The following is a 19284-nucleotide window of genomic DNA, read 5'->3' on the forward strand; positions in this document are numbered from 1 at the left end:
CTGGGGCCACACAGTTCCCAAAAGGCTGAGTCAGGATTTGGATCTGGGCCGTCCAAGATCCCGAAACCTGATTAAGGAATGGGTGCAGAAAAAAAGGAAAACAAACAAACAAATCAGAGCTGGAGTCAAAATGCCCACCTAGCTAGAAGCCTGGGGGAACCACTCACCTTTCTCTGCCCCCTTTGTTTATCTTGCGAAGAAGAGGGAGTTTGTCAGCACCTCCTCCCGTCAGCACCTCCTCCCTCACTGAGACCATCAGCCAAGATAGAGAGCTAGGTGTTTTTTTCTAGGGAGGAGGTTGGTGGGAGGTGGGGTAGGGAAACACATTACTGGTAACAAAGGATTGAAACGAACCCAGAATCTTGGTGTGTGTCTAGGAAGTTGTTGCTGTAGGAATCTAGTTTTAGGCTGAAAGGGTCCCAGAAAGCCTGAGATCCCCAAACTCCATTCTCACCCCTCTTCCCCATCACAGGATGTGTGGATATAAAAAGACTCACCACAGTGCCCCGCCCTCCCCCCACGGTGCCAACGAGCCCCAGATAAGATCCTTGTCCCCTGGCAGTGCAATTTGCTATTAGGCTGGAGAATGGAGATGTGTGAGTATGCGGGGGGGGGGGGGGGGGGGGGGGGAGGGGGAGTAGGTGGGGGGGTGGGATAGGTGGGGGGGTGGGGTAGGTGGGGGGAGGGGGGATGGCGGCGGGGGAGGGCGGGTTGGAGGGGTTGATGGTGTCAGGTTATTTGACAAAGTCACACCAAATAAGGGGCGACCAGAAGGGTGAGCCTAGGCTGGAAGCCAGAAGGCTAAATGAAATCAAACATTAATCCCTGCCGTCTATAAAATGGGATCCATCATCCCGGCCCCATAGGTGGTTGTGAGAATTACATGAGTTAATACTTGTTAATTCCTGCAGCACGCGGTGCCTGGCACAGAGCGGGCGTTCAGCAAGACGGGGACCATTGTTGTACAATTGTGTTCTTACACAGTCAAAGCAGAGTCCTTTTCGTTTTAGATACTGGCCTAGGCCCCAGGGAATACCCTAAGGATATTTAAGACAAGGTGGCTTGCCAACCTATGGGGGTGTTGATAGTCTCACCAAAGGAGAACTTGCCACGAAAGTCTTCCCTGGGAGGCGCGGGCCCTCGGTTAGGATTCCCGACCGCCTTCCCCCCCCGGAGCGTGAGCGCGCCCCCCGCAGGCCATCTCCAGGAACGCCTCTGCTGGGGAGCCCGGGGGGCCCAGTCCCCCCAACCCCTCTCTCCCGCCCTCCCCGGCGGCCACCCTCGGGGGCGAGGCAGCCCGGCGCGTGGGAGGGGACGGCGCGCCATTGGCTTGTGCGCGGAACTGAGAGGAGGGACCAGCTCGGGCCGCCAGACTCGGGCAAACCCCGGCCGCACAGGGCGCCGCGCGCAGTCCAGCCGGCCCTGCCCTGCTCTGCCCGGCGCGGGCGGCGCGATGTGAGGCGCCCGAGGGCCCGAGTCCCCCAGCTCCGCGCAGCGCCGGCGCCAGCAGGCGCTACGAACGTAAGTTCTGCTCCCCGCCGCCGCTTCGGAGCCTCGCACTTTCCCTTCCCGCCGCCAGCCGGCCGGGTGCCTGCGCAGCACAGCCCAGCGGGGCTCTCGCGGCCGCAGGGACCGCCGGGGACAGTGAGGACCCAGTGTGCGCGAGCCGGGCGCCCCAGCGCCTCTCGGCGCGGGCAGGTTCTGCCGGGACCCCGGGGATCTCCGGCCCCACCCCCATCCTCGGCTCTCCCGGGCGCCGTCCCGCAGCCCCCTCTGGTCCTCTCGTTGGCGCTCTCCGCTCGCTGCCCTGTCCTCTGACTCGGTTTCCCTTTCTCCTCCGGCTTCCTCCCTCCTCCGTCTCCTCCCCCCTGGACTGTTGATTCCGCCCTCCGCCTGCCCGTCTCGGGCTCGGGCTTTCTGCTTCGGAGCCAGGGAGAAGCCGAGCGGAAAGCAGTTTCTCCCGCTCTGGGGTCTGACTCGGTCCCCGCGCTCGGTTCTCTGTCCCCTCCCCCGCTCCATCCCCGTCCCCATCCTCCTCCTCCCTCCATTGTTCCCAGGTCCGGGGTGCGCGCGGCACAAACTTGCGAGACCCTTTCCTCGCCCCCGCTGGGTCGAGGCTGGAGGTGGCGGAGTTCCCGCTGCCCACAAGTCTGTCCGGATCTTCTGGTTCGAGCGGCCGGGGGCGGGGAGCACCGCGGGCGCCCAACAGCCCAGAGCTACCGCCTGGAGCCCCCCGGCTCGCAGGCTCGAGCCTCAGAAAGTGGGTGGGTGTCTGGAGCTGGGAGATAAAGGACCCATGGGAGGGGGGAGGAGCCAGACCGAGAGACCCCAGTCTCCCGGGTTGGGAGCAGCAGAGGCGGCCGCCGCGCCTAAGCCCCAGTTGTTGGGAGGGGGTTAGGGACGCACAGGTGGAGACCGGCGCTCCCCACTCTCCCGAGCCGCGCGCTTAGCGGGACGGGGGCAGAGCGGGCCATTGTCCTGGCGCTCGGTGGACGGGGGCTGCCAACCCTGGGCCGTGAACTCGCACCCACCCTGGGGGTCCGCAGGGGAGCCGGCAGAACGCCGCGCCCACTCCCCGGCGCCCCCAGCGCGGTGGGGATCTCGCTCGGCGTCCTGTCGCCCCGCCCTCCCCCGCCCGGTCCTGGACTCCCGCCGCCCCCTCGAGGCCCCGGGGGAAGCGGGTTTCTACCCGGGAGCGAAGGGGGCGGGGGCGGGAGCCCGGTGGAGGGTGGAGGCCGAGAGCCCCGAGGCTTCTCCCGAGCTCAGAGCCCAGCGCCGACGCCCAAGGCCGCCTCGCCGCCCCACGGGCCCCGCACTTCCTGCTTGATTTCCTTCGGACAAACTTTTCCTGGTGGGGCCGTCCTGCGGGGAGGGCACCGGGGATGCCCGCCCCCACTGAGCGGCCTCTTGGACCTCCAGCCCTGGTGGCCTGTGGGGAGGGGGCTGATACCTTCTCTTCCTCCAGCCCGCAGATACCAGGGACTCCGTCCTCCGGGCAGGTCCATGGCTCTGAGTTGCCACCTGGAAGGAGGTGGTGAGAGGGTTGTTGCAGAGCCAGGAGGGGGCAAAGTCCATTTTTCAGCCTCGTTCCGTTTAGCCCAGAGGGAACGACGATTTTTCTTGTTGGGTTGTTAGTCTAATAAATAAGACCAAGTATTCTCCAGGCCTCTGTTCCCCCATCTGTAAAATGGGCCCTCTGGCTTCCGAGGTCCCCTCCAGGTCCCATTGTCTTGGGAACCTGCGGCTCTGACTCCTTTTCTGCCCGCTTGCTGTCAGCTTAATACATCCTTCTAAATTTGCAGTGGAGGGCTGAGGCCTAAAGCCCTCCACCCATGCTTGGCTGGTCAGCACCTGCTGGATCCTCAGCTCAGGCCTGTTCTCTGCAGCTCTGTCAACCCCACCCCCACCCCAGGGCCTGCAGCCCCACTCTCCACTGCCTCCCCTCCGGCAGGATCTGACGGTACTCTCTCCTCTGTCTACTGGAGGAAGGGCTTCCTGGTGCTTGTTGGTCCTGAGGTTGGCATGGGAGGGACAGTGGAGTTAGCAGTGACCTGTGATATTCACACAGCCCAGAACTGTCCTTTCCTTTCCTTCATTTACTGAACAAAACTGTTAGTGAGGGCTAGGCCAACGTGATTTAATGAACAAACTGCCAGATATAGTTCTGGGCACTAAGAGACAGCTGTGAACAAAATTGAAAGATTCTTGCCCTTCTGGAGCTGACATGGAGTGGGGGAGGGACAAATAACTGATAAAGTAAATAAGCAAATTATATAGTATATTGAGAGGTGAGGCGAGGGGAAGTTGAGTGTTGAGGCCAAGAGTGGGGTCACCATTTCAAATAGGGTGGTCAGGGTGGTCTCCCTGAGGAGGTGACTTTTCAGCTAAGGTTTTGAGAGAGAGTGAGCTTTGGGGAGAGTTTCAGGGACTAGAGATCTGGCAGAGAACAGCCTGTGCAAAGGCCCTGAGGCTGGAATATGCCTGCTTTTTTTGAGGAACTGTAAGGAGCCAGCGGCTTCTCTGGTGGCTCAGTGGGAAAGAATCTGCCTGCCAGTGCAGGAGACCTAGGAACTGTGGGTTCGATCCCTGGGTCAGAAAGATCCCCAGGAGGAGGAAATGGCAACCCACTCCGGTATTCTCGCCTGGGAATCCCAAGGACAGAGGAGTGGCGGGCTACTGTCCATGGGGTTGCAAAGAGTCAGACAGGACGGAGTGACTGACCACGCAGTCAGGAGCCAGTGCAGCTAGGGTAGAGTGAGAGGGTGGGGAAGAGGCAGGAGATGAGGCAGGCTGAGAGGGGATACGCACTCCCATTTCACAGATGAAGGAAGTGACGCTCAGAAGTGACATGTGAGTAACCCCAGGGCCTCAGGAGAGGCAGCTGCGGGGGGGGGGGGGTGCCCAGTGTTCTAACTCCAAGCTCATAATATTTTCCTTTCACCCTGCATCGCAACCATTTATTCACAACAGTGGTTGCGCCTCTTGCAGGGCCAGGCCTGGCCAAATGCTGGGGACACGGAGGGGAGCCACCCAGGCTCAGTCCTGGCCCTCCCCAGGTGCTCCCTCCCCACCTGTGGTCAGTACACTCAGGCTGGCATCTTCCTCCTGAGCCAGAGTGATCCGAGTTCCCTCTTGCCACTTCCTTCCTATGGCCCCTCTCCTGTAAGCACCCCTGACTCCGTAGCCGCATGTGGCCGCTCCAGGGAGGCCTGTTCTGAAGCTGATAAAGCCAGGGGAGAAACTGAGCAGGGAAGTAGAATTTCCTTGTCTGAAAATAATAGCAACGTGATTTTTGAGCGTTCACCAGAGATCAGCACTGTTTTAGGTGTTTCTGTGCCGCTTCTCATCGGTGGGAGGTGCGTGTCATTATGACAGAGGAGGAAACTGAGGCCGAGATGGTGTCACAGGCCCAAGGCCATGCAACTAGCGAGTGATGGAGCAGATGTCAGCACAGGTCTTTTGAGTCATGCCGGAGCCCCACATCCTGGGGAAGGTGGTCGGTTCTGGTCTGTGGTTCTGGCCCATCCAGGCCCCAGGAGAAGTACTGGGACCTTTCTGCTTCCCTCTCCCAACCCACCCAAAGGGCAAATAGCTTTTTGCTTATGAAAAAGTTGGCTCAAAATAGTGGAGCATTTCTTCAGGGAAACTCCCTTTCTCCTCCCCTCCAAGTTTCTGAGCATCTTCAGGGGCAAGGGAGATGGGAGGAGTCGGAGGGGCGAGGGATATGTCCACTGCCTTCTCATAAGGACTCGTGGGCTCTGGAAGCCAGACTGTCCTGATGACTGGCCCCACAGGGCCTGGAAGCACCAGCTGCCTTTGAGGGCCCTGACGTGGTCACTGGGCCAAGGGGGAGGCTGGCCCATTCCTGGGTTGAAAAGGACGGAAATTCTCCGTGTGTTCTGCCCTTTATGAGGGTAGGGACAGGGATGCCCCTTGCAGTGACTCCTGAGTGGCGCTGGATGGCCATCAAAGGGCTGCCCCCCCACTGTGGCCCCCGCCTCCCGTGTCCCCTCCTTCTTGCCCCTTGCCTGCCCTGCCCTCGCACCCTCTCCACCACAGCTGGGGATGTTTGTTTTCTTTCTGTTCCTAAGGCCGTAGAGATGTTCGTGACGAAAATGTGGGCTTTCCTCTGTCCTGGAAATTCTGTAGCTTCAAAAGAAAGAGAGCTAGTAGAAAGCCAGCAAGGATGTGTGTTTCCAGAGCCAATGAGCGAGGTGCTGGTGGGACTTGGGGGCGGGACAACCTGTGCTGGATTCTTTGCTGGAACTGGAGTGTGGCTGGTGAGTGACAGGGTCTGGAAACCAAGTCAGGAATATCGCAGCCAGGAGGGGCCCTGGAAACCACACTTTCATTTTTGAGACGGAGGAAACCGAGTCCCAAGATCGGGCCCCGGCTTACCCTCTCCCACGGGGGCAGAGTCTGTTGTTGACCTCACTTGTCTTGTCTCCCAGCCCAGTGACTCAGGACTCAGCCTTCCAGCTTCTGTCAAAGCCTCTGCTGCCAGCTCCTGTGTTCCTGGAGGTTCTTGGAAATGGGTCGTGGAATCCCTTTCTTGACTACCGAGCCTTGTCATGGGGGCAGGTTTATGTCCCTGTGGGATTCAAATCGTGTTTTTTCCTCTCCTCGGCCGGTTCTACTATGTTGTCCTCGCCCTTGACACATCCTTAGCCCGGGTGGTGAAGCTGGTACCCGAGAGGTGGATGAGGCGGCCCCGCCCTCCCCTGACTCACCAGCTACTTGTGAGACGAGGCGGGCTGGCCTTTAGAATAACTGCGCTCTGCTCTCGAGGGACACGCTGCAAGGAAGTCCTGCCGCGGGGTACCCTCACCTTGGCTTCTGCCCTTAGCCTGTGTGCACTGAGAAAACCCCCTACCCTGGCGCAAACCTGCACCCCAGAGGCCACCGTGATCGTGGCCGTGATGCACAGGGTGACCCTGCTGGCAGCCCAGTAAGTCAGGCGTTGCCACCGTGTTAACAATCAAGGGACAGAGGCTCCAGGAGGTCAATCTGCCCAAAGGCACAGGACTCGTGGGGCAGAGCCCAGAGACTTGGACCCTTGAGACTGGAGACTCACTCTGCCTGAGGGCCTAACCAAGCGGAGGGTTCGGGGCTGGGGGTCTTTAGACCCCCCTCTTGCCCAAGGGGCTGATGGGGTGCCCTAGGGAAGGACTGCAAGAATGATGAGGCTGGCTCTGGACCTCCTGGCCCCCGAGGTGCCCTTGCTGGGGCTCTCCCCGCCTCCCCTCCCTCTGCCCAGAGCCGGGAGACTCCGGCTCTCACTTCCCCCGCTCCTCCGCTGCAGGTTCCAGTCCCCATTTCCAGCTATTTTGTACCAACTTGATAACAGAACAATGGGTCTCCCTGCAGCCCTCCCCAGGTCCTGCCAGAGTCACAGGCCTTCATCCAAGGGAGGCTGGACCCCAGGGTGGGGGTTCAGATGCTGGCAACCCGCCAGGGACTTTCAAGGGGAGATGTGATGGGGAAGAAAGCTTAGAGCTCGGTTCTTGTTGGATGCCGTGTTCGCCACACCACACCCCCAGCCCACACATGGGCATGTGCACACACACACACATGAGCTCCTGTCTGAATATCCATTAGGCACCATTAACTTGGTTGGAATTTCAGCTTTGTCACTTAGCCAGAGACACACATGTACGTAAGTCAGTTGGGCCTTAGTTTCTTTATCTGTAATACAGCCATTCTCATTGGGCTCTGGGGGTGAGCGCGGAGTTCCTGGTCTAGAAGTACTTGTCCACTGCCTCCTTTCCTGGGGTGGATGATCGGGGGGCGTTTCTCCTTACAGGTGCGCTGGCCCTCCTGCAGAGGGTCATGTTTGCAAAGGAAGCAGCTCTTGGCTCTGATACTCAGCAGCAGTGACTCCCCACTGAATCACCAGAGGCTTGGCAGCTGGTGGGTGTTTTGGGCCCCCTCCCCTGCCGGTTAGGTTCCTAAGCCAGCCCTCTTGGGGGCACAGTCTCCACGAAGGGGACTGCTCTGCAGTCCATCTGTTTCTATGGAAACCAGGCTTCCCGGGAAGGCTCTGGGGCGGGGGGCGGTTGGAAGAGAGGTCCTGCAAGACTGGCACGGGAGTGATGCCCCAGCCCCACGGATCTGCTGTGGGGGCAGGGCCTGGACAGCTGCCCGTTAGTGTTGGTCATTGCTGTCTTTTGGGGAGCACCGGGGGCCAGGCCCCTCCACTGCCTTTTCTCAGTCTGTCTGATCAAAACCCGGTGAGCTAAGAATTCGTCCTGTGGTTTCACAAATGAGGAGGCTCGGAGAGGTTAGGCAACTTTCCTGACATCACAGAACAATTGAGAGAAAGGGTTGGGGGTTTGAACCCAAGTTTGCCCAATCATTAAGTATACACCCACCCTCCCATCCCCACCCCCGATCCTTGTAACACCCCCCCACAACACTCCCCGCCCCAGTGAGCCGTTCTCTCTTGGCGCAGTCTCTGGGGCATTGCTCAGCCTCTGTCCCATCACAGCCCCTTCCATCTTTCAGGCTCCGGGAGCTCTTTGCGGGTGTTCTTTCGGATAAGGAAGGAGGAAGGACCTACAGGGGGTCTGATCTTGGCCAGCAGGGGGCTTCAAAACCCTTCCCCCCAACTTTTGTCATAAATTTTTGTTGAGCTCCTCCCACACCCCCGAGCTGTCCAAGCCCTGTGAGCAAAACCGTCAGTAAGCCCTGCCCTGTGGCATTCCCCTCCAGATGGCTGTGGCTTTTTGAGGTCCGGGGAGTGGGGTCTCATCCCACGCTCTCATCCAATCTCCACCCATTTCCTGGGCACCCCAGATGCCAGGGAAAACCCCTGCCACTCTCGGGGAGTCTTCAGCACCCCTGACCTGCTTGCCCAAGGCTGCCTGGCCGGAGGAGGTGCCAGATTGGAACCCAGCTCTGCCTGACCACAGAGTCCCTTCCCTGCCCTTTCTGTGTCACCAGCTCAGGCATGGCCGGGGCAGCGCCTGCCCGCCCTGGGCCTCAGCTCTCTGCCTTGTCCTGCCAGTGTTTGGATCAGAGCCTCCCCTCGGGCCCTGCCAGCTCAGAGAGTGATCCTGAGTCTTCTGGGTGGGGTGAGGGAGGCCTGCTTGCCTTGGCCCCACTGTCTGGCCTTCGTTTGTGCTGTTGAGTATCTCTGTGTCCGGGGGCCCGCGGGACGGTTCTCAGGTGGGGAGATTACCAGCTCTACCTTCAGATCGCTGGGTCCTGGGGAGGCCAACTGGCCCTGAAACGCTGAAGGATGGGCCAGAAGTGGCCTGTGGCCACCACTGAGGGTTCAGAGTGGCGAGGGCACTGTGCCCTAGGCAGGTGCCCTGGAGGAGGGGTGCTGCAAAGCCCTTGAGGAGCCGGGGACCTCGGGGTGGGAGGAGAAGAGGGCAGTGGTTCAGAAAGGGGAACAACTGTTTGAAGGCCCGTGATTTGCTGGTTTATTGGGAATTGAGCTCAGAGAAGCTGGCTGGGGGCAGCATGCAAAAGGTCATGAACGCTGGGTCTGGGGGCTGCAAGCTGAATTTCCCCTTCTCCTCTCCTGGCTGGTGGAGAGGCAGCCCTCCTCCTGCCCCTCTCTCACTTGCCTTGGGCAGCCTGGCACTCCCCGGCGGAGCCCTAGGGGCCCTTCAGGAGGCAGCAGGGCCTGGGAACGGAAGCTTGACAGCTGTGACAGGCAGGCTTTTTCCACTTGCACGGCTGGGTGAGGAAAGAGGAGGTGGAGGAGCTCAGCCTGGCCTGGCCCTGGGCAGGGAGGAAGGGCGCTTTGCTGTTGGCACCTGCCCGTACACTCTCCCTCCCTCCCCCGCACTTCGGCAGAGTGCCCCTTCTCATTAGCACAGGGGCAGAAACTGGGAGAGCTGCAGTGCCTTACAGAAGCAGGATTCGAACCCAGGTCTGGCTGTCCCAAAGCCAGTATCCAGCTGGGGTGCAGCGAGGGAGCGGGGGACACTCCCTCCATCCTCTTAAGTTAAAGTGGGGCCACTCCTAAAAAAGATACCTGGAGAGGCCTTGAAAGGGAGGACAGTTCCCGGGCAGATGGGGGTGTGTGGGGTCGTCTCCGGATTGGGTGCTTAAGGGTTGGTGAGAGCTGCCCCACCTGCCCTCCCTGGGGGACAGGGCCTAGTCCTGGGGTGAAAGAGCCCCAGGACTCAGTGCTCAGAGCAGTTAGCTCCATAGGGCCGGCCGGCTGCTGGGGACCTTGCTCCCTGGAGATAAAGTTCAGGATCTCACTTTCCCTGGGAGGCTGCAGGGCCCGTTGTCGGTGGTGAGCTCACTGCCGGGGCTGGGCCCTGGGGTCCAGGGGTGGCGACAGTGGGTCCCCCCTGCCCAGTTGCCTGACAGCAGTGTCTGTGGATAAGGCTTATCCCACCTCAGCGATGCTGGACTTCTGATAGTGCCCAGGACGCTGTGACTCCCCCCGCCCGCCGCCGTCCGTACCAGCCCTGGGCCTGTGGTGCCAAGGGAAGCACTGTGCTGTGTTGATGGGGAGGGCACAGGGGATCAGAGGAAGGCAGCCAACCCTGCCAGCAGGGGTCGCTGACCTGGCCTGGAGCGGCAGCCTTAGGCGATGGGATTGAGCTCTTGGGGCTTTGTCCAGCGGGTGGAGATGTTAGGAAATGCTAGTTCGGCCGGTCTCCTGATCCTCCCTGGTCTCCATCTGAGCCCCTGCTGCATGGAGGGGTATGGGGAGGAGGGGGTGTCTGTGTATCAGTGCCCATCTCAGCCGAGCCCTTGGCGTGGGCCCGGCACTGCCCTACGCTCTCCGCATGCGTGTTTTCTCACAGCATTCCTGTGAGGGAAGACCTTTGGCTTTCACAGCTGCAGATGGGGCCACTGAGGCCCAGAAAGGTTAAGTGACTTGCCCACAGGCACGCAGCTAAGAAGTGGTAGACCTGGGCTTTGAACTCCGGAGAGTACGGCTTCGGCAGCTAAGCTCTTCCGGCTTTAGCAGTTAGCTGGCCCTTTACAAATTACTTTCTGGCCATTATTTTGCCTCCTTTGACTAGCCCTAGGGAAGATGTAAGGATTCTTGTTTCCATTTCACAGATGAGAACACTGGGGCTCAGAGAAGCAACTTGCTCTGATTGGTGGCTGACAGATCAGCTTCCCCACCCCCACCCAGGCTGTAAGCTACTTAAGGACAGAGGCCGGGTGCCACCACCCCGTGCCCGGCTCACAGCTAAACCTCACTAAACGCACTTCTTTCATGTAAACATGCAGGTGGTCTGCTGTGTGCTGGGACCAAGCTTCCCTTTTTGCCCCTGGATCTCTAGGAGCTGAGAATTACAGTTCCATTTCACAGATGGGGAAAACCGAGGCTCAGAGCTACGTGACTTGTCCACACAGCTAGTAACAGGCACAGCAGGACTGAGTCAGGCAGCCTGGCCGGTCTGGGTGAGAAGGGTTAAAATGCCAGGGAGACCTATATGAAGGGCCAAAGTCAAGTTTGAGAACAGCTGATGCTGGGGAGAACGTGAAGGAACAGGAATACGCATGCACTGTGGGGAAACGTAAACGGTTTGCTGCTTTGGAACGCAGTCTGGCACTTTCTCCTAGAGTTGACTGTAGATTTACTGTATGTTGTAATTCAATATAATCCCACGCCCAGGCATTTACTTTAGAGAAATGAAAACTCATGGTCACCCCCGAACCTGCACACTAATGTTTATGGCAGTTCTATTTCACTCTGGAACAACTCAGATGTCCGTCAGTGAGTGAGTGACGGGGGAAATGAACTGGTAGTTGGCATCTGGGAATACCACTCTCCTGCCAAGGGGAAGGGACCGTCCATACGCACAGCGTGGATGGGTCTCAAAGGCACGATGCTGGATGAAAGAAGGAAGCGGGTCTCCGAGGTTATACACTGTATGATTCCATTTATGTAACACGTGTGCACAAACAGAACTATGGCGACAGATGCCAGATAACAGATGGGTGGTTGCCAGGGGTTAGGGCGAGGGGAGGGTCCTGATGTGGACGGGGTGGTTACCTGTCCTTGCGCTACGATTCTTAGCACTACAGACCACAGAGAAGGTCCATTTTGCTGTATGCAAATAAACAAAAGACCAAAGGGGAGGCTGGAAGCGGAAGGGTGGCTGCCAGGTGCTTCCTTGGTGGAGGGCCGGGTTGGGGCCAGGCCTGGGCTGTTCCTCGCAGTGGCTCACTGACTCCCGTGGGCAGCCTCCAGCGGCCCATCTGGCATCAGGAGGGATGCAAGTCTAATTATACCTTCTACCTGGATCTCCAAGAAGGTGGTGGGAAGTGACTGGGCTGTGACAGTGCCTGGGCCGCCTCCCCCCGCCGTCCTGCCCCGAGGAGCCCAGTTACACCCTGGCTCCCCAGGCTGGGGTTGGCGGCCACCTCCCCTCTGACTGGCACTGGGCATTGGGCTGCCTTCCAGGTCACCGCCAGTTGCCACCATCCACTCCCTGAGCACGTGTATACACGGGAGGGAAGAGCATAGCTACCCTCTTCTTACAGATGAGGCGCTAGGCTGCGGGGCTTAGGAGGGCTGCTGGGTCTGGACATCACTCACAAAAGACTTCCAGTCAAAAGCAGACACATTACTTTGTCAACAAAGGTCCATCTAGTCAAGGCTATGGTTTTTCCAGGGGTCGTGTATGGATGTGAGAGTTGGACTGTGAAGAAAGCTGAGCACCAAAGAATTGATGCTTTTGAACTGTGGTGTTGGAGAAGACTCTTGGGAGTCCCTTGGACTGCGGGGAGATACAACCAGTCCATTCTAAAGGAAATCAGTCCTGGGTGTTCATTGGAAGGGCTGATGCTGAAGCTGAAACTCCAATACTTTGGCCACCTAATGAGGAGAGCTGACTCATTGGAAAAGACCCTCATGCTGGGAGGGATTGAGGGCAGGAGGAGAAGGGGATGACAGAGGATGAGATGGCTGGATGGCATCACCGACTCAATGAACATGGGTTTGGGTGGACTCCGGGAGTTGGTGATGGACAGGGAGGTCTGGTGGGCTGCGGTTCATGGAGTCGCAAGAGTCGGAAACGACTGAGCGATTGAACTGAAACTGGATGACCATTATCTCCAGACTCGGGGCTGGTGTGCGCCGTGCCCAGTTCATCCGGTCTAAAGCCACAGTATCTGAATATCCCTCCGTTTGAGTCTTTGCTCTGAGGTTTGTTTTCTGGGTGCTTTATTTTGTTCTGAGACACCGGGAGGCTGGAGGACTGGAGGTGACCTGGGGATATGTCTGTGTCCTCCCACTGGAAGCCCTGGCTGCGGCTTGGAGGCTGAGACGTTTGCTGGGGCCGCACGACAGGAAGACCTGCGTCTGAGGCCTGGTCAGGGGCGTCTGGCAAGCCCACCTCGGGTCCCTGGCGGAGACACAGGCCACTTCTGAGCCTTGTCGGTTTTCGGGGGGTGGTTCTCCCGCCTTGCTGGAGTTACTGTGGGTGGGAATGAGGTGCAGGAATGTGGGAGGCACCTGGCATGGGTGGGGCACCTACTCGGGTGGGGGCTGCTTCCATTTTTTTAACCTGGTCTCTGTTGAACTTCATTGAACTTGGCTTCCTCATCTGTAGAATGGGTACAAGCGGTACCCATCTAGCAGGATGGCTGTGGTCACAGGAGGCCAACTTCTGGACACCTTGACCTCATTGTGGCTTACACTGTTGTCTCCGCATAGATTTCGTGCTGACTGAAGGTGAGGACGGCCACTCAACCCATCTCAGTGTCTCCATCGCCCGGCACACAGTAGGTGCTCAAGATCCGGCCGGAGGTGGAGCTGGGGGAGGCTGGCGACTGGGGGCCTTCGCAGCTTATGGGCGGTGGGTGGGGACAGCAGGGAGAGGCAAGGCCGGACTGCTGCCCCTGAGCCCGGCCAGCCCTCCTGGCCGGCCCTCCTCTGGCTTGGCTGGGTCCTGGGGTCCCCCCTCCCCTTCTTTCCAGTGCTGGCAGGCTGAGTGGAGGTTGTCTGGGAGTGTGGGTGGGTGGGTGGGAGGGCTTGCTGGGCAGTAGGAATTGTCTGGGCAAAAATTCAGTGGGGGCCTGGACCCCAGCACTCAGGACCCCTACCCAGGCTTGGGCAGACCCTTCCCTTTTTTGGCAAGGCTGACCCAGGCCCCAATTAACTCCCTGCATCCAAGAATCTTTGGGTCTGGTCTCCATCTAGGCCTGAATGCCTAGTCCTAGGCCTGCACTTCCCCTAGGACTGTCTGTAAGGCTCCCTCCAGCCTGGTCACTGGGGGTAGGCCACATCCATTTAGGCCAGACGGGCTGATAGAGCTGGAAGGCCTTAAGACCATCTGCTCTAACCCATTTTACAGATGAGGAAGTTGAGGCCAGGACAGGGCAGTGAGTTGCCCGTTTCATCCCACAGCTGGGTGATTAGGGAGCCCAGAACTAAGCCCAGGCCCTCAGAGTCCTCGTCTGGTGACCACCTGCTGCCCCAGGCTGACGGGGAGGCTTCCCCCAGGCCCCAGGCTGGGTCTGGCCGCCTTCTGAGATCTGGATGCTGGTCAAGGTCGGTGGCTGAGACTGGTGTCTCCCTGCAGCTCTGCTGCAGAGGCCGGGCTCCAGGACAAGATGGCAGCCAAGCAGCCCCCGCCTCTCATGAAGAAGCACAGCCAGACGGACCTCGTGAGCCGCCTGAAGACCCGCAAGATCCTCGGCGTGGGTGGGGAGGACGACGACGGGGAGGTCCACCGCTCCAAGGTGGGCCGGGGTCGGAGGAGGGGCCTTGAACCAACCACACATGGGGGTCTGCCTCTGAGCACCAATTTGAGGAGGCGGGTCTGGCCCACTGTTTGGGGAGAAGAGTAGCTGAGACCCATATAGCTGCAGGGGGCCCCCAGATTCAGCTCATACTTTCTGGAAATGTAATGGATATGTCAGAGGAATAGCAGCAATAATGAAAACGGATGGTTGGAATTAGTTGAGTGCTGATTATTTGCTTGTTATGGCACCAGCTGCTCTATAAGCATTATTTAATCTTCCTGTTAGCCCTTGGAGATGTAGGTTCAGTTATTAACCCATTTTATGGATGAGGAAAACTGAGGCTCAGAGAGATTAAAGACTTGTCCAGGACCACACCAATAAATGGTAGAGCCAGGCTTCGAGTCCACAGCGGGCAGATGCCTGAACTCACATTTCTCAGCCCCCATATTTTCAGCTTCCGCTGGGCCCTGGTATCGAGAGGAGGTAGAGAGTGGCCTCAGTGTGACCCTCCCAGCCTAGGTGACTCTGGCTAAGCAGAGGCACCCAGGTGGGTTCCTGGGCATCTGGCAGGCTCTGGGAGGTAGGGAGTGACCTGGGCAGACAGTGCTGCCTTCTGACCCCTCTCTGTCCACAGATCAGCCAGGTCTTAGGCAATGAGATCAAGTTTGCTGTTCGAGAGCCTTTGGGGCTCAGGTGAGCATTGACTTGTGAGTGTTGGTTGGGGGCAAGGCTGTGGGGAGGGGCCCTGTGTAATCTTGTCCTTGGTTCCCTCCTCCAGACCGGTATCTTGCCTGGAGCGGGGAGGGTCTGGGCTGGGGCCTGGGGGTGGCAGCGAGGGCTCTGCCTCTGACCTTCCTCTCCGCGTCTCCCCAGAGTCTGGCAGTTTGTCTCTGCTGTGCTCTTCTCCGGCATTGCCATCATGGTGAGTGGGACCCGGCGCCCTCCCCTGCCCCGGGACCCCCTGCTGCCGCTCCCCACAGGGCCACTGGGCCATCATGCTGGCGCCTCTGCTGTCCAGGCCCTCTGGCTGCCTCCCTGACCTGTGCAGATGCTCATCCCCCTGTGCCCTGCCCTAGAGCATCCGAGGTCCCCTGGTCCATGGTCCCGACTCTGTCCTTGGAACCTGAGACCTCTGCTGCCATGGACGGGGTGGGGGCAGTCAGGGTCCTGGCCCTGGGCTGCTGCTGGGGAAAGAAGGGAGATGACCAAGGGGAAGGTTCCACAGGGAGCCCCTCACCCCGAGCCTCCCGCCCGCTGTCCGCAGGCCCTTGCCTTTCCCGACCAGCTCTACGATGCGGTCTTCGACGGAGCACAGGTGACCAGCAAGACCCCCATCCGCCTCTATGGCGGTGCCCTCCTCAGTGAGTATTGCTGGGCGGACGCTGGGAAGGTGATGAGCAACTGGGGCGGGGCGTGGAGGGCGAGGGAAACCTGGGGGGCCTTTCTGTTCTTTGTGCTGGCGCTCTGCTTCCCGTTCAGCTGCCGGGTCTGCCTCTGCTGGGTGTGTGGTGCCATCTTGCGGCCGCTGGTGGAACATCGCCCGTGGTTCGGGGCTGTTCCGAACCACCATCTGAGACAAAGCACTTACTGAGCGCTTGCTGTGTGCAGTGCTCCACCAGGGCACTGGGATGGAGAGATGAAGGCAGCCCAGGCTCCGCCCTCCAGGGTCTCACAGCCTAGAAGAGGAGGCGAAGTCAGCACAGCGTCTGTAAAACCCTCGCCACTTCTAGCAGTGCCTGTTAGGAAACTCAATGACGTTTAAAACCAGCGCCTGTGGTGTCCCTCCGCGTCGCCAAAACTTTCTATGGCTCCCTATTACCTGCAGGCTAAAGTCCCAGTCTGATGTTCAGGGTTATCTGTGGGGTGCAATCCAGCCTCCCTTCCAAAATCTCCCTGCCTGTGAGCAGGGGCAGGGGATGCCTGGGGTCCTGGCTCCCTGCCTGTGAGCGGGGGCAGGGGATGCCTGGGGTCCTGGCTACTTTGCCGAAGGGAAAAGGAGCAGACCCCTTGCCCCCATCTCAAGGGGCGGGGATCAGGCCGCCTCGCGCCCAGTCCCCTCCTTGTCCTTCCCCCCAGGCATCTCCCTGATCATGTGGAATGCTCTCTACACGGCCGAGAAGGTCATCATCCGATGGACTCTGCTCACTGAAGCCTGTTACTTCTCGGTCCAGTTCTTGGGTGAGTCCTGAGCTGGACAGCTGCGGGGTGTGGAGGGGTGATGGCGGGTTGCTGATGGCGTGCCGGTAGCTTGGTCCCTGACCTCCCAGCTCTTGCCACTTGGTTTCCGGGAAGTGATGAAAACCTGTGTGAGGGGGAGGGACTCATGTGGCCGCGTTTACCTGTGTGCCCGCATGGCTGACGTGTGCCTGTACCCTCCTGAATGCACGTCCGTGCACCCACCACCCTCTGCTCCCTTGTGTCCCCAGCACAGGGGGGGACAACACACGCCCAGCTGTGCCCACATGCTTGCCCCCGTCCCTGCCACGTGGGGGACTCACAGCAGACGTACCTGCGGGGTTGGGTGGCTGCCCGGACGCCCCAGCTCAGGACGAGGGTGAGGTCAGCCAGGCAGCTGCCCCGGGGCCCCTGGCATCCCGTGCTGGGGGGTGAGGAACAGCGCTCCTGACCCCTGTGCCCTCCTGCCTCTCTCCCAGTGGTCACTGCCACGCTAGCCGAGACGGGGCTCGTGTCTGAGGGGATCCTGCTGCTGCTGGCCAGCCGCCTCCTTTTTGTCGCCATCAGCGTTTACTACTATTACCAAGTCGGCCGAAAACCCAAGAAGGTGTAGCCACCCGCCGGGCCAGGGGCCCCTCTGGGGCAGGGAGGCCCTGGGACCGCCCTCGGGTCCCCTTTGGTTCTGGAAGGCAGTAAGCACCCTGCCCTGGGCAGGCAGGGCGGGTGCCTTCCCCTTCCTCCCTGGATGCTGTGATCTCTCGGGCCCTCAGGGCTGGGGAGGGAATGGGGTCCCTCTACCCCGTCCTGCCCCCCCAACGGTGACGCCTCCTTCTTATGGGTCTCCCGGCCTCTGGATCCCCCTGGACAGAAGCTCACGGGAAAGCTTGAGTCACGGGCCTCCGGCCGGGCCAGGCCCCTTCTTCCCCTATCATGAGACCCTTCTTTCTTGAGAGGCTGTGGACCGCCTCCCTGTCCGTCCCCCGCACCCCCCGGCCAATGATGCCCAAGCAGCCAGACTTGACTCCCGCCCCTGCTTGGAAAACCCGAGACCTCGACCCTGGGCTCCTTTCCTTCCATGCAGGCCCTCTCCACACACAGGGGCCCCTGTGCCCCCTAAACACCCAGCACAGCTGTGGGCTGGCAGGGAGCCCTGTGGGGGGCTGCCTTTGATCCAGCACCTCCCTTTCCGCCTCCTGGGGGTAGCAGGGCCCTGTTCTCAGCCCCGGCCTCACTCTTGGCTTCTCTGCCTTGGCCCCAGCTCGTGGAGGCCCCTTCCCTGCCCCGGCCCCAGGCCGGCCCTGACAGACGGACACCCAGGTAACCCCAGATGAAGGCCACCTGTCAGTGATGGGGCTTGGGGATCAGGCAGAGAGAAAAGCATTTCCTCCTCACTTGGGCATGTGCTCTGGGGTCTGCGGCACACCTGACTCAGCCCCCTCGTCCACCTTCCTCCCTTCCCCAGCGTGCTGCCCTTTGGCCTTCTGTCCTGGGTTTGCCATGGAGGGTTGGCTGTGTGTGTGACTGGGTAACCTTCAAAGCTCAGCAAGGCAAAAAGAAACAGTTCAGCAGGCCGCCTCCACTCACACCCATCTCCCCCAGTGCCCCAGAAGGGCTGAGCCCCCTGCAGGCCCAACACCGTTGTGCCCACCGCCCACCACGTGTCCCTCACCTGACGCCCTCCTTCGCTCCATCACACGGGGATTGGTGGCCCCGTGTCCTGGGGACGCGTGTGCAGGGAAGCAGGCTGGGCCCCAGACTTGCCTCCTGTCTCAGCACTGTGTTGAAGGGGCAGAGTGGTTGGTCCTGAGGTGTAGCCCAGCTCCGGCTGCTGCCACATAGGGGGCCCCCCACACCTGACCCTGGGCCTCACTGCCCTCCCCCACGCCCACAGCTGTCCCAGTGGCCACAAACCCGGCCGCATGGCCTTTGCCCAGTGGTGCCATCGCTGTTAACTGAGGCCCGCCTGGCAGGTCAGGAGTCCAAGGCTGCTGACTGCGGCTGAGGGCAGGGGAAGCGGGACCCTGAGGATGGGCCATTCCCGCCTGGCCTCTGTCTCTTGGGCTGAGGTTCTAGTCTCTCTATAGAATCCTGTCCACCCGCCCCCACCCCTCCACCGAGTCCCAGGCAGACCCAGAGCCAGTGCAGCCTTTGGGAGGAGGTGGTGGTGGCTGGCGGGCCATGCCCCCCGGCCTCACTGTGTCGAAGCTGACCCATGCTTTTTGAGGCCTGGCTAATGCGCCAGCAAGTGATGGACGGTTTGTCCTAAGAACCAGCTGCTGAGCAGGGGAGGGAGGCTGGCATGCAAGGGGGAAGTATGGGGTGCCGGAGCAGGGCCAGGCCGGGCCGGCCAAGCTGGGGTGGGTGGCACGGCCTTGGCTCCAGAGAGGGTGGACGAGGACCCGCAGGGACGGCGCTGTCCGTCCTAAAAGTTCGAGAAGATCAACCAAGATGGCCCTACTCAGTTCACTCCCGCCAAGCTCCTGCCCCGGCCCCAGCCTCCTCCGTCCCCACCTCCGATCAAGACCACCGTTCCTCACGGTCACTATTTATTCTTCGTTCCTTTTCCTTTTTGTAAGAAACAGTCACAAAAACCAGTGCAAAACCATCAGTGTGGGCGTCCTGTTTTATATTACAAAAACTCCTCTTGATAGATAATATAAAAAAGGGAGGCTCAGGGGGGATAAACATGATAAATTAGCTCTGCTACCTACGGCAGGGAACATGGACAGTTTCCAAAATAGACTTACAGGACCCACCAGGGGAGGGACGAGGGTCTTCTAGGGAGGTGGGGGGCTGGGCCCTCAGCTGGCTTGGAGGATCCTGCCTGGGCTTCTTAGGCGCGGAGAGGAGAGGAGGGGCATGGGATGCTGGGCAGGGTCCCAGCCCCCGGCCCCTGAGCAGGAAGGTGGCCTCAGTACTGGGCAAGGTATGTGA

The 19284-nt window shown here is 60.0% G+C and overlaps 1 protein-coding gene across 3 annotated transcripts; it reads left to right on the forward strand.

Moving 5' to 3' along the window:
- TP53I11 (tumor protein p53 inducible protein 11) lies at nucleotides 1343–18955 on the forward strand. Of its 3 annotated transcripts, none has more exons than XM_018059209.1 (8): nucleotides 1343–1521; nucleotides 13145–13216; nucleotides 14013–14172; nucleotides 14810–14868; nucleotides 15049–15097; nucleotides 15440–15536; nucleotides 16252–16353; nucleotides 16830–18955. In XM_018059209.1, the coding sequence occupies exons 3-8, from the start codon at nucleotides 14044–14046 to the stop codon at nucleotides 16961–16963; spliced, it is 570 nt and encodes a 189-aa protein (XP_017914698.1). In that variant the 5' UTR covers nucleotides 1343–1521; nucleotides 13145–13216; nucleotides 14013–14043; the 3' UTR covers nucleotides 16964–18955. The 3 variants fall into 3 exon arrangements, with proteins under 3 accessions (XP_017914698.1, XP_017914697.1, XP_017914699.1); XM_018059208.1 differs by having other exon boundaries at nucleotides 1344–1521; nucleotides 13145–13212; XM_018059210.1 differs by lacking the exons at nucleotides 1343–1521; nucleotides 13145–13216; nucleotides 14013–14172; nucleotides 15440–15536 and adding an exon at nucleotides 15864–15868 and having other exon boundaries at nucleotides 14829–14868; nucleotides 16228–16353.

The sequence above is a fragment of the Capra hircus genome, chromosome 15 (assembly GCF_001704415.2).
Source record: "Capra hircus breed San Clemente chromosome 15, ASM170441v1, whole genome shotgun sequence".
In the NCBI taxonomy this organism is placed as follows: Eukaryota; Metazoa; Chordata; class Mammalia; order Artiodactyla; family Bovidae; genus Capra; species Capra hircus.

Bases quoted from the DNA above. Each gene is read 5' to 3' on its own strand.
- TP53I11 (XM_018059209.1), top strand. From the start codon at position 14,044: ATGGCAGCCAAGCAGCCCCCGCCTCTCATGAAGAAGCACAGCCAGACG. The intron at 14,173-14,809 runs GTGGGCCGGGGT...CTCTGTCCACAG, and splicing joins GGGAGGTCCACCGCTCCAAG to ATCAGCCAGGTCTTAGGCAA. The intron at 15,537-16,251 runs GTGAGTATTGCT...CCTTCCCCCCAG, and splicing joins CTATGGCGGTGCCCTCCTCA to GCATCTCCCTGATCATGTGG.